This window comes from Alligator sinensis, unplaced genomic scaffold (genome assembly GCF_000455745.1).
Source record: "Alligator sinensis unplaced genomic scaffold, ASM45574v1 scaffold1075_1, whole genome shotgun sequence".
Taxonomy (NCBI): domain Eukaryota; kingdom Metazoa; phylum Chordata; order Crocodylia; family Alligatoridae; genus Alligator; species Alligator sinensis.
Genome location: NW_005842277.1, coordinates 1110281 through 1121748, shown reverse-complemented (window position 1 = coordinate 1121748; position 11468 = coordinate 1110281). Strand labels below are relative to the sequence as shown.

At 41.3% G+C, this 11468-nt stretch overlaps 1 protein-coding gene across 4 annotated transcripts in view; it reads left to right on the top strand.

The window, feature by feature from the left end:
• LOC102380336 (protocadherin-11 X-linked-like) overlaps positions 1 to 11468 on the top strand; it is a 611220-nt gene that overhangs the window by 579636 nt on the left and 20116 nt on the right. The window contains exons 3-5 of one of the 4 annotated variants that reach the window (XR_003095078.1): positions 518 to 568; positions 1604 to 1682; positions 3524 to 3595. Coding sequence is in view for 1 of the 4 variants with exons in the window: in XM_006027939.3 (XP_006028001.1) it covers positions 3524 to 3595 (72 nt within the window). In the remaining 3 variants the exon portion in view is untranslated. Of the gene's footprint in view, positions 1 to 517; positions 569 to 1599; positions 1683 to 3523; positions 3596 to 11468 lie in introns of those variants that run through there. The other 3 variants (XR_003095077.1, XR_003095079.1, XM_006027939.3) reach the window with 3 other exon arrangements.

Below are 11468 nucleotides of genomic sequence, written 5' to 3'. Positions count from 1 at the left end.
TGTGAGAAAAAAATCCCCCCCCCCCCCCCCCCGCCAAAACCCAGACAAAAGGAGCACTGAGACAGTCCCCAGGTCAAGGGCACAGGTACAGCCTGCTTGTTTGCTATTTCTAAATTGTTTGTTATTTGTTGTATTTTATTAGTACAAGTGAGCCAAGTTGCAGACTCTAGCTGGGCTTAGAGCAGGGAAGGGGAGGAATGATTAAGAATGAAACTGCTGTTGAAGAGATGTGCTAGTGGGAGAGAAGCAGGATGAAGAAACCAGTAGTCTGTACTGCTACAGAGGAGAGCACTGGTTTAAGGGTCAAGGGGTTAATGATAGGAAGTGGGAAGGTTTGCCATATCTGCTGCTACTCTTTGTATGGAGAGAGAGAGAGAGTGTGGATCTCTGACCACAGAATCAGCTGGGAGTGATTAAAATGTGATTAGGCTTGACTGTAGCTGCTTGCCTTGAAGAAGGTCCCTTTTGGCTTCTGGTGTTCACAGTCTGCCCTTGCAATTTTTTGTGTGTTGTTCAGAAAGAATAAAGAAGAGGTTGCCTGGTGCCAGTCAGGCCTTTTTGTGTTCAGGTGAGAACTCCTTCAGCCTGTGTCTCTGTTCTGGCCTAAAGACTTCTTCAGTCTGACCTCTACAAGCTGGCTGACCTCTTCTGGCTGCTGCTGTTTGTTGCTGTGTAGGAGAGATTGCAGTTCTTGGGTTTGGTGCCCTGGCAGTGTATTGTACAGAATGCCACCTGAGGGTACAAGCTGAATCAGCTCAGGTGATAGTTGGATACTTAAGAAAGTATCTCTATGAAGTTTCTAGCATTCTTTTACACATGCAGTGAAACTAATGTATGCTAAAAACATGCTTGGCTGTCAAAGAAATTGTAATTGGTGCATGTATAGGAGCTCAGGGAGCTCTAAACTGTGCCGATGAAATGATAATGTAACATTCAGAATGAAATCAATCCTTGTATCTTCATCTCATTATGAAGATAATTTTCTTCTGTGTATTAAGCTTAAATGTCAGAGGAAGGGAGTAGAGGGAGAATAAACAAAGGACTCTGAGGAGGAATTTATCCTGTTTCTTTAAATCAGTTTGCCAGAAGCTTGGTAAAAAGAAATTGGGAGACACTGGGGGGAATCAGGCTGTTAGGGAATGATACTTATTTAAAAAAAGTTCCTTGATCTGTGTGGGAGGGAAGCTGCTTTTTCTGTGACTCCTTGCCATTGGCATGTAAGAGACCCTTTTCTTCCTTATGATTTAAAAAACCCATTATTTTCTCCTTTGCAAGAACAGGGTCATAGTCAGACTAAGAATCTGAAAGGCATCAGACAGACCAGCCAGTTTGACAAACAAGGAATGTCTAGCTAAATAAATAACATAAACATTAATATGACATGTAACAGTTTCTGGGTATGTATGGTTAGCCATAAACTAACCAGTTTGGGTACAGTTTGTAGTGTCTATGGTGACAAGAAATTTGGTGCAGACTGGTTACATAGCTAGTTTACCTGGGAATGTCATGAAAACACAATTTCCATATTAAATGTGTGGAATCATCATTTCATATTGTCTGACACTACCCCATTAAATAACCAGTTGTCTTCTTGTCTAGACAGAGTGAAAAAATAAAACCCTGATATATCAGAATCTCATTCATCACCATGATCTGAAGTACTCGGAGAAGACAATATTATGGTATATTATAATATGTCAGTAGGCTCTCCCTTTATGTGATATGCCTGAGCCTTTTGGATAGGATGGGATATAAGTCTAAACAAAAAATAAATAAACAAAGCTGTCAGATTACATTACCTTTCAGAGGTTCCCAAAAGATGGATATAATAATAAACTGCGCCGCATTCATGAGCTTCATAGTGAGCTTCTCAGTGAGCTTCACGGTAACAAATGTAATCCCCAAGGCTCCAAGGAGGTAACAAGAGCAAAAGATTTTGGTTTGGAAGTCATGGTTCTTGAGTCCTAATCTTTTGCTTGCACTCCCAGATCAAGTTCAGTTTCCTTCTGTGCATAGTCTGTGGTTAATTTATGAACCATCACTGCCATTGCAGTACTGCTGAATTTGATCTCTGTCTTGAACAACATTACAATGAGTAAACAGAATTCCCTGCTCGAGGACAGTTGTACAGAGGAACGTAAAAAGAGAAAACGCACAACATTTATTGATAGAACTGCTGTTAATGAAGTGTGTATTACTTTTCATGTTGTAATAGCATACCCCTGGGATACTTTTATCAATTATTATTGGTATATCAGTTACTGTATGTGGATAGATATATTTATTTTTTCATGTAATGCTTCTAGCCAACATTCACCTTGGCTCTTCTACTTTTATTGAAAAAGTGCTAAGTGCCCTTCAGGAAGTCGGATGATGTCTTATAATTTGCCAAACCTAATGTTCTGTAGTATAAAGCAAGAAGCTGCTCAAAATAGGTAGTGACCATGTTATGTTATAGGTAGTGACATGTTAGTGTTATGAAAACCATGGTGTATGCTATTTATCTTAAGACCAAGTATATGTGGGTAGGCATAATACATTCACACAAAAACTTAGCAATAACACTCTGGTGTCTATAATGGTACCTCAGTCCCTATACTCATAAAATCTTAAGCATTTATCAGCAGAGTTGAGTAATTATGCACATTAGCAAGTTTGCAAGGTGGTTTGGATAACACTGGGGAATTTAACTTGAGTCCACAAATATAATTCTTTAAGGACTCCTTAAAGTCATTTGATTAACAGACTTTTGATTTTGGGTCAGTCTTTTCACTGCTTCAGAATTTTCTGAGTTTAAAGGTCAATGAGTTATTAGACTGCACATCCTTCCATGCTCCTGTTGTAAAGAGCTTAAAAGAAAATCAAACTCTATCAGCTAAAAGCATGAAAGAAACCTCAATAAGATGATATTTAAAAACACTTTTTTTTCCTTTTGGGTTTGAGATTTTTAAAGCATCACACTTAAACTTTTGCACCTGCCATGTAGTCATTATATGTCCTGGATTGCCAGAACATGCATCATAGACTGCATGCTCTAGTGTGGACATGGGATTTAAAGTCAAGCGCATCTGGATTCTGTTACAAATTGTGTCTCTGCAGTGGTGTTGCACAATTTTCTATGCCTCTTTGCCTCAGTTTTCCCATCTGTAAATACAGAGTTGCACAGATAAAAATTGCTTTAGAAGATCAAGCATTTTTCCTTTATAGCTTATGGTATCATCAAGTGGAGAGTTTCAAACACAATAAAAAGGCTTGAACAAGGGTAGTTGTCCAGCAAACTAGTTAATGTTGTCTCATTGTTCATTGTTGTCAGGCTGTTAAAGAGGTTTGTTAAATGAATTATAAAAGATATTCCTAATATTTTCTGGAAGAATGAGTAGTTCTGATTTGTTATCAGTCAATTGTCTCAAGTGTATATATATGTATAGTTATTTTTACCTTTAAGAATATAAATATTAAATGTCAATATGTTTACTGAGCAGATAATCTGACACACTTTTTTTTTTTTCCGTCCCTCCAAAAGCACACAAAAAAAGTAGGAAGACCACAAACTCCTTTAAAAGAAACAAGCCTGGAACCATGGACCCAGCCCCAGGTAGGCAGGAACTATGTTGCTAGTAACTAGCTTTTTTTTCCCCTCTATAATATTATTTTTCGTAAATCTTATTAATATCAGGTTTGGAACTCTAAAGACGCACTAGCTCTATTATATTTAGGACTGCATTCCTTAAAATACTTATTCTTCAGATTCTGTTCTTAAATTCCTATGCATACTGTGATTGGTACTGTTTCTAAATTAACTCCTCTTAAGAACTGGTATATCTTTTTCCAGAGGAACAATACCAGAATGACAAAAACTTTGGCTCATGAGAGTCATGAACTTACTCTGTACCTAAAATCTATCTTTGTAACAGAGTTCAAAATAAGCTGGGGACAAAATATTTAAAACTAAATCAGTATCTGAATGGTGTCTAAGGCAATTAGGAACAGCTTGTCAGCTTGTGAGGAGTTTCTATTTAAGTTAGCAGAATGACAGCTTGAAGGGAAGACTTATGAATTTGAAATATTAACTTTGAAGGTCCAATATTTTGACTCACCAGAAAAGAAGTATTATTTAGTCAATTTGGAAGACAAGAAGATGGATGAATGGGAATATTGATATACAACATTTACCTTTACAAACCCAAGACTGCTTGATATAATGTGTAGATCAGGGGGTGGGCAAAATGCGGCCCGCAGGCCAGATGCAGCCCACCAGGCCATTCTATCTGGCCCGTGGGGCCCCTAAAAATTTTTCAAAAACTAATATTTATCTGCCCCCAGCTTCCTGCCATGCAGCCCTCGATGGCTTGCCAAAACTCAGTAAGTGGCCCTCCGCCCAAAATAATTGCTCGCCCTGGTGTAGATCTTACTTTGGTACATTTACTTGGGAAATTAACTACCATATTTACTCAGATCCAAGACAGGACTTCCCCTTTACCCTCATGCTGATAAAGGAAAAAAAAAAACTTTGTCTTGGATTTGAGTGCCAGCTCAGGCAGGTAGCTGCTCTGTCTCCAACCTGGACCTGAGGCCAGAGCCAGAGTTGAAGCTGGAGCCACCTTTTGCTCTGGGCCAGAGCTACTGTTGCCACTGCTGTCTGGAGTTAGCAACCATGGAGTCAGTAGCAGCTATGGTGGGTCTGGGTCCAGGGCCAGTGGTACTGGTCAAGGGACAGACTGTGGTATGAGGTTGGGAATGGGTGGTGGTGCAAGTCTGGGTGTGGGCAGCACATTGATAATTTTACATGTACAGAATTTAATTATTGGGGAGTTGTTTTTAATTCAAAGTCATTTTGGATTCAGGTAAATTCAGTCTGTCTGATTTGTATATTACTTTAACCTTAGCAATTTAGAGTCGCTTCTTTTCTTTCTCTCTTGCATGTTAGTTCTGGTTTCATTTATATTTAAATGTGAATGGTGGGTTGGGGGGAAGAACAAATCTCAATAACAGTAGTACTGCTGGGCATCTTGTAGTCTTTTGGTATGTGTAGGTGAAATGGGGGCCCTAAATTGAAGTGGTGGGTTTTAAGAAAAAACATTGCTTCAATAAAGCTGATTAAACTCCCATGTCATGCACACACCCTGCTGTCTTACCTGCTTCTCTGGCAGGGAGTGGAGGGTGAGCTGCTGGTGGGTGGAGCAGGTTGCGGGGGGGAACCTAGGCTTCCGACCACAGCAGTGGCAGCCCTCCTTCCCCCCACCCCCCAGGAGGCACCCACCTACAGGCACCCTGCTTGGGTGGTCCCAGGGGGGGCACCACTAATATTTATAGGGAAGGATGGAGGGAAGCACTGGGCCCCCATGCAGCTCAAACAGGCTACGGTGGGGGAGGGGATCAGGCTCACTGCTTTTCTTGGGCGGAGCCTTCTTTCCTGGGCTGCTGCTGGGCTGCTGCCAGGCTGCCTGCAGGGCTTCCTACAAAGCCCCCAAGCTGCACGGAGCCCAGTGCTTCACTCCATGGCTGTACGGGCAACAAACTAAAACTCCTTGAAGGAGTTTTAGTTTGCTTCGTCCCAAGTCATTTAAGGTGCATTACGCCACCAAATTTCCTAGAGCGGCTGGAATTAATGCGCAATATGCCACCGAGGCATGCAAACACCGATGCCATTAAAGTGGTGCAAAAGCATTTAGCCCGCTTTAAAGTGTTATGCATACATGCCTCTCATTCCGTCTACACAACAGCCTTTGTGTGTTATAGTTGTAGGAACTTGTTATGCTACTAACACAAAATCTCTTTGCACTGAGGACTTGATTTTTCTCTAAGAAAGCATAGAGTACTAGCACCCATGCTTGCTTTATAGGCACACTTATTGCAAGAATGTGCAGCAGATCTAATATGAACTAAGCGGTGGAGCTCAACTGCAGTGTTCTGAACGGTACCTCTGATTTTTGCACATTTTTATAAGGGCTCTTATCACTTACCTGAGGGGACAGTGGCAGAGTATCTAAATTCTCTCACAGTTAACCAGATGTGATGCTGAAGGCCTTTCCAAGTTTACCTTTTCCTGTAAATGGGTCACTCAGGATGGAGAGTCAAAGGTGGTTGGATGTGGGGTCAGCCTCATTGATTCTCAGACAAAAGCTGTAGCTATGTCAGCCTGATAAGCCATCCAGGCTCTGACAGACAATTGATCTGTGCCTACGGCTAAAAGGATGCCTCGTCCCTCCGGCTACTGGTATCCCTCCCCCCCAGCCATAATTTAGCACATATGCTTCAAGGGACATTAAATTTACTGTTTGTGATTCTGTAGCTACTTGTCTCAGATTAGGAAAAAAAATCTTATTTTGTTTAATAGCTACATGAATAAATGAAGAACATTAGTTTTACCTTGGTTTTAGCACTGATAGTCCTTACTTAGGGACTGTGGGTTTTTGTTTTTTTTAAGACTTAGTTGTTAATGGTAGTGGTTTCTCTGTGTTTGCATGGATGGAAGAATTGCAGTCAACAAAATATAAAACTGCGAGGGCCATTATTGTAGCAGAAAATTAAATTAGTTTTTAATTCTTTCCTGGATGTAATTCAGGCCCTTGTTAAATCCCCCTCTAGACATTATGAATAAAGTGAGTAAAAAATTCATAGTATGGATAAAGACATTGTCTGTGTGTATGAGCAACAGGCAAATGATACAAATGGTGTCCATAATGCAAATTGGTATCCAACTCTAAAAGAAAGTGAAATATTTAAAACTGAACACTTTAAAAACACGAAAGGGAAGAGGCAGCTGTCATTTATAGGAGGGTACTATTTATATGGTGTATGCTTATTTTCTGAATGGGGTGCTCCATAATTCCCTTGTAATAGCTACAAAATATTTGCTAATCTACTTGGGCTTCTTATTCAGAGTTCATAGCCAGTCACTTAACAGAATGTGTTTTATCAACAAAAGAAACTAAACCAAATAGCCTGGAGCAAGGCTTCATGCACAGACACTGAAGCAAACAGTACTACATCTGTGCTATAGCATAAGGAAGTGGAGATACAGGCAGATAGTGATGACTGGAGAGTTTTGGAAATAATGGCTAAGTACAGGCAGTCAAAAAGCCTGAGGTGGAATTGACCTAATCTTCACAGGTTTCTGTTGGATGCATAGATTGGACCATTAGCAAATGGATTTCATGCTAACTTTTTGGTTGGGAAAGGCAGGCAGATGTTTGCACTGCCCGAGGCCAGAAGGTTGGGGGATATTCCCATACTCCTCTCAGCCTGCTGGCCATTGCTGAGGGCAGCCGAGTCCAACCGAGTGGAGGCCATACCTAACTGGCTGCATGGCACACACCCAAAATGCTTGGCTGTCAGCCTCGGAGGGTGGGAGACAGAACAGAATCTCTCCCTAGCCCCAGCAGATTGAAAGTTGGGGGGAGAAAGAAACAGATCCTCCTGCCCTGGCCCTGGGATCCCCCACATCTAGGGTTTGCCTATCTGGGGGAAGCTCCACACCACTGGGATTTCAGTCTTGCCTGGCTGGGCCAGTCTGGCCAGCTTTGCCCATCATGAAGCACTGTCTCTGACCCACAGGTTGGGGAACAGAGCTCCCTGTCCTGATCCTAGCCTTGATGAACTGAGGTCTGTCCAGCTAAGGTCCAGGGAGCTGGAACCTGGGCAGGAGGCTCCATTCCACTGCCACTCATCAGAGGCACTGGCTCACAGTGGACGAGACTGGGCAACCCAGCCAAGCCCAGTCAGGCAGGGAGCACCCCTGCTGTACTGGGCTTCCCCCAGGGGGGCAGAACCCAGCTTGGGGGAAGCCTGGAGCCAGGGCAGGGTACTCCATTGTCCTACTTCACCCCCGCTGCCCTACTGAGCTGACAGGTGTAGGCAGGACACAGACTGGGGAGCAGAGGCTTTGCTGCCTCAGCTTTGTGACAACCTGCGGGTATCTCTGGCCCAGCTCAGCCAGAGCAAAACACTGGCAGAGACTAGCCCACCTTGCAAAGGCGGAAGAGGGTGGGGGTTAGTGGAGGGTCGCAAAGCATCCTGGGATGCTGGGAGACTGCAATGTAACTTGAGTCAGGAGAGGATCTGGAGCAGAAGTTCAATAGACCAATCTAAGCTAAACTGATTAAATCTGATATACTACCTTCATCCAAGTCTCTCAAACCAGGTTCTTCCATTCTGAAACCAGGCTATGTTCATTGAACTTCAGTTCTATTTCCAATTGCTTATACCAGGTTATGTGTAATATCTGTACCTAGCCAATGTGTGGCTTGTGGAAAAATAGGGTCTTTTAGGGGACTGTCTTGAGTGGTTTCATGCATCCTCATGAGTTTTGTTCTCTGAAACCTCTTCCTTAGAGATTCCAGCTAATTACAATAGAGTTTTATAGAGACCAAAGAACTTGTCAGTTTGAAAAGGACAGCTGAAATACAACTGGGGATTTACTTTGTTTAACTGTTATTTGATGTTTAATAGCTCAATGTTACGCTATGCTGCAAGGTTGGAAAGGAACAGCTAGCATAGTCACAGGTTTGTGTATCTGCTGCACAAATGGTCAAAATCTTTTACTCCACACCATGGCTTCTAATTCAGCTAATAGTTTTGTGTGTCTCTCACTGAACTCTCTGAATGACAGCTGAACTTTCCCTGATGTTGCCAGATGCTTTATTTTACAATAATTTTAAGAGCAATTTTTACAGTTAAGAACATCATGAAGTGGCAATGGGATGGTAACTGCCAAGAGGAGTCTGCCATGAGCTTATTCAAGCTGTATTTAAATGTTAAAACAACTGTCTCGGTTTTTGGTAGGCTGAACTTTCTAGTAGGAAGTGGGGATGGAGAAAAACCATGAACTGCAAGCTTAACTACAAGTGATAGTGTAGTATTTTCCTACTGAACTTTAAAGAATCACTTTGTAATCTTGGAGCAATGGATAACAAGATTGCTAATCCAATATTTTAACAGTAAATACATTTGATGATGGGAATTGCTACACTAATCTTATATCCTGCCAAAGTACAGTTAAGAAATCCACAGGGGTTTTACTAATCAGTTTTCATAAAGTAAATCAACTCACGTAATTCTTGTGCACTCTAAATGGTCTGTAGCTGCAGACAGATGCAGGCACAGAATTTTTGTTCTTTCTATGAGAGTTTTGCAGTCTAACCTGAGGTTAAAAGTTCCTTTTTAAAATCCACGGTAGACAGTTTTTGGGGAGAGAATCTTTGAGTCTTTCCAGAGAGGTACTCCAATATTGTGGGGGGTGGAGTTTGCATGTGTTGTTCTTGGAAGATGGGATATGCCCTGACTAGCTGCTTCTACACTGGAACACACAAAGAGGGAAATATACTCCCTAAAAGGAAAATATGAACCCTCCTAATGCTACTTCAGACCACACATTGTAGACCATTAGTACTGATACCTTCTCCAGTCTTTAAAATGGAGCACCATATTGTGTTTCTGTGCACCCAGGATATTTTGTTCTGCTCTCAATTGGGTCCTAGATTTGATATGGCGCCTGTGTGGTTCAGAATAAAACATTTATTCTACAAAGTCTTTAAAAAAAAAAAAAAAAAAAAAAAAAGTAGAAAATGTAATTTATAGAAAGGTAAAAAACAAAGACCTTATTGCATTAAGTAAAATAATAACTGTCTGCTCTAAAGACTAGCAATAATTCTGCTTGCTTTGGTTATCCTAATCTATATTCAGTTTCCTTCAACCTTCAGACTGTACATACATAATCCTAATGTGCCTTGTTTTCTCAGCTGGCTACTGGAGCCTTTACATTTCTAAATTAATGAATGACAAATGAAAGATGAAGCTTTGTTCTTAATCCACTATTTTGTGCTTAAGTATTGTACCCCATAAATTACAGTGTTCTTAGTCATCCAAGACGATAAATATTTTCTAGATGTCACTTGGCTATTTACACTATTTAGATATTTTGAGTACACAAAATAATTTAGCTGGTGCTTTAGCATACTTGCAATGCAAGATGCATCTAGAAATTAACAGTATTTTCATATTAAAAACAGAATTTGTGTCATTTTTCATGGTAGTTAAAACTTAGTGGCAATTCTGACTTCAAAAGACAGCAGGATAGAGCCAGAGTCTGCTCTTGTTCAGCTTTATTTGGTTCTGTTGGAAGTAAGATGGTTGTTTTGGAAACAAAAGGTAGTAAAAGGTCATAATATATACCAGTCTGGTGGGGCAAGGTGGGGCTGGGGCTGGCACAGGTTCCGCTGGTTCTGCAGAACTGCTCCACTCCCCAGCCCTGATGCTACGTGCCTCCTCAAGGTGATGCAGGGGAGTGGAGCAGTTCCCCATCCCCACCTCACCTCGCCGCGCCTCAGGGAGGAGCTGCTGCTTGCCCTGCATGAAGAATGAGAAGCTTACCTTTCATCTGGTGGCCAAACCCTGCTCGCTCCCACCTGGACAACTTACTTTGGGACATTTACTGGCAAACCGCACTGCGCTGAAAGGGGGAGGCAGGACCGAAGTGGCGTACTCATAGACCGCTACTCCTTAGAGGAAACATTGCTCTGGATGGGATCAAAGTGGCACATATTTTGACAATTGGCCTCTACTTAAACTTGAAAAAGTAAGAGCTGTTGAACGGTGTGTGTGTAGGGGTTTTGTTGTGGGGGGGCATGGGAAAGGGGGCTTTATGAGACCCAATATGAGTTAAACAGTTATGTTCCATTGAAATCCTATTCCAGTTGTCTTGAGTCATGGAAATCTTATTGGAGTTGTCCTGAGGCATGTCTGTCCCACTTCCTGACCATGCTAAAGAGTGCTTCAGTGAAACATGGCATATCTGCTTCTTGCATGCTAAACTTAGGTTCTCAGAAAATACCAGTCTCTGTCTTGTGTGAACTTAGAGCAGCCACATATCAATAAGGTTATTACATTACATCCTTTTCTGGTTTTATCATACAAGCAGCATGCATGCTGTTCTTCAAAGCAGGACTTCCTAGCATGGTCCAAAGGGCATGCACACAGATGCATAGGCATTTCTGAAAAATGTCTAAAAAGGCTTGATTTTTATAGCTCCCAGAAATTCAAACTAATTGGAGGCTAATCTGAGAAATTCAGTCCAGTAGTCTTATGGGAGAACTGAAAATAATAATAATAATAATTAAAAGCCTAATAAATTACAGTTAAATACAATAAATTTGGAAAGCTGTTTGAAAATATGGTAATAATAATAATAATATTATCCTGAATATGATCATAGAAATTCTAATAGGTATTTAATCATCCTTATGGTAGCTGGTGTGATTATAAATATACGTATATTTGGCTATCCACGAGAGGAGACACCTTTCCTACTATATCATTACCTGGAGTTACAGCTACAGTGAAAAAGAACCATGTTGTAACATCTAAACTCAGTTAAATCAGGAAAGTTTCATAGTAGCTAGGGTCAGGAGAGACCTGAACAGATCATATAGTCTGACCCCCTGCCACAGGCAGGAATGAATGGTGGGGTG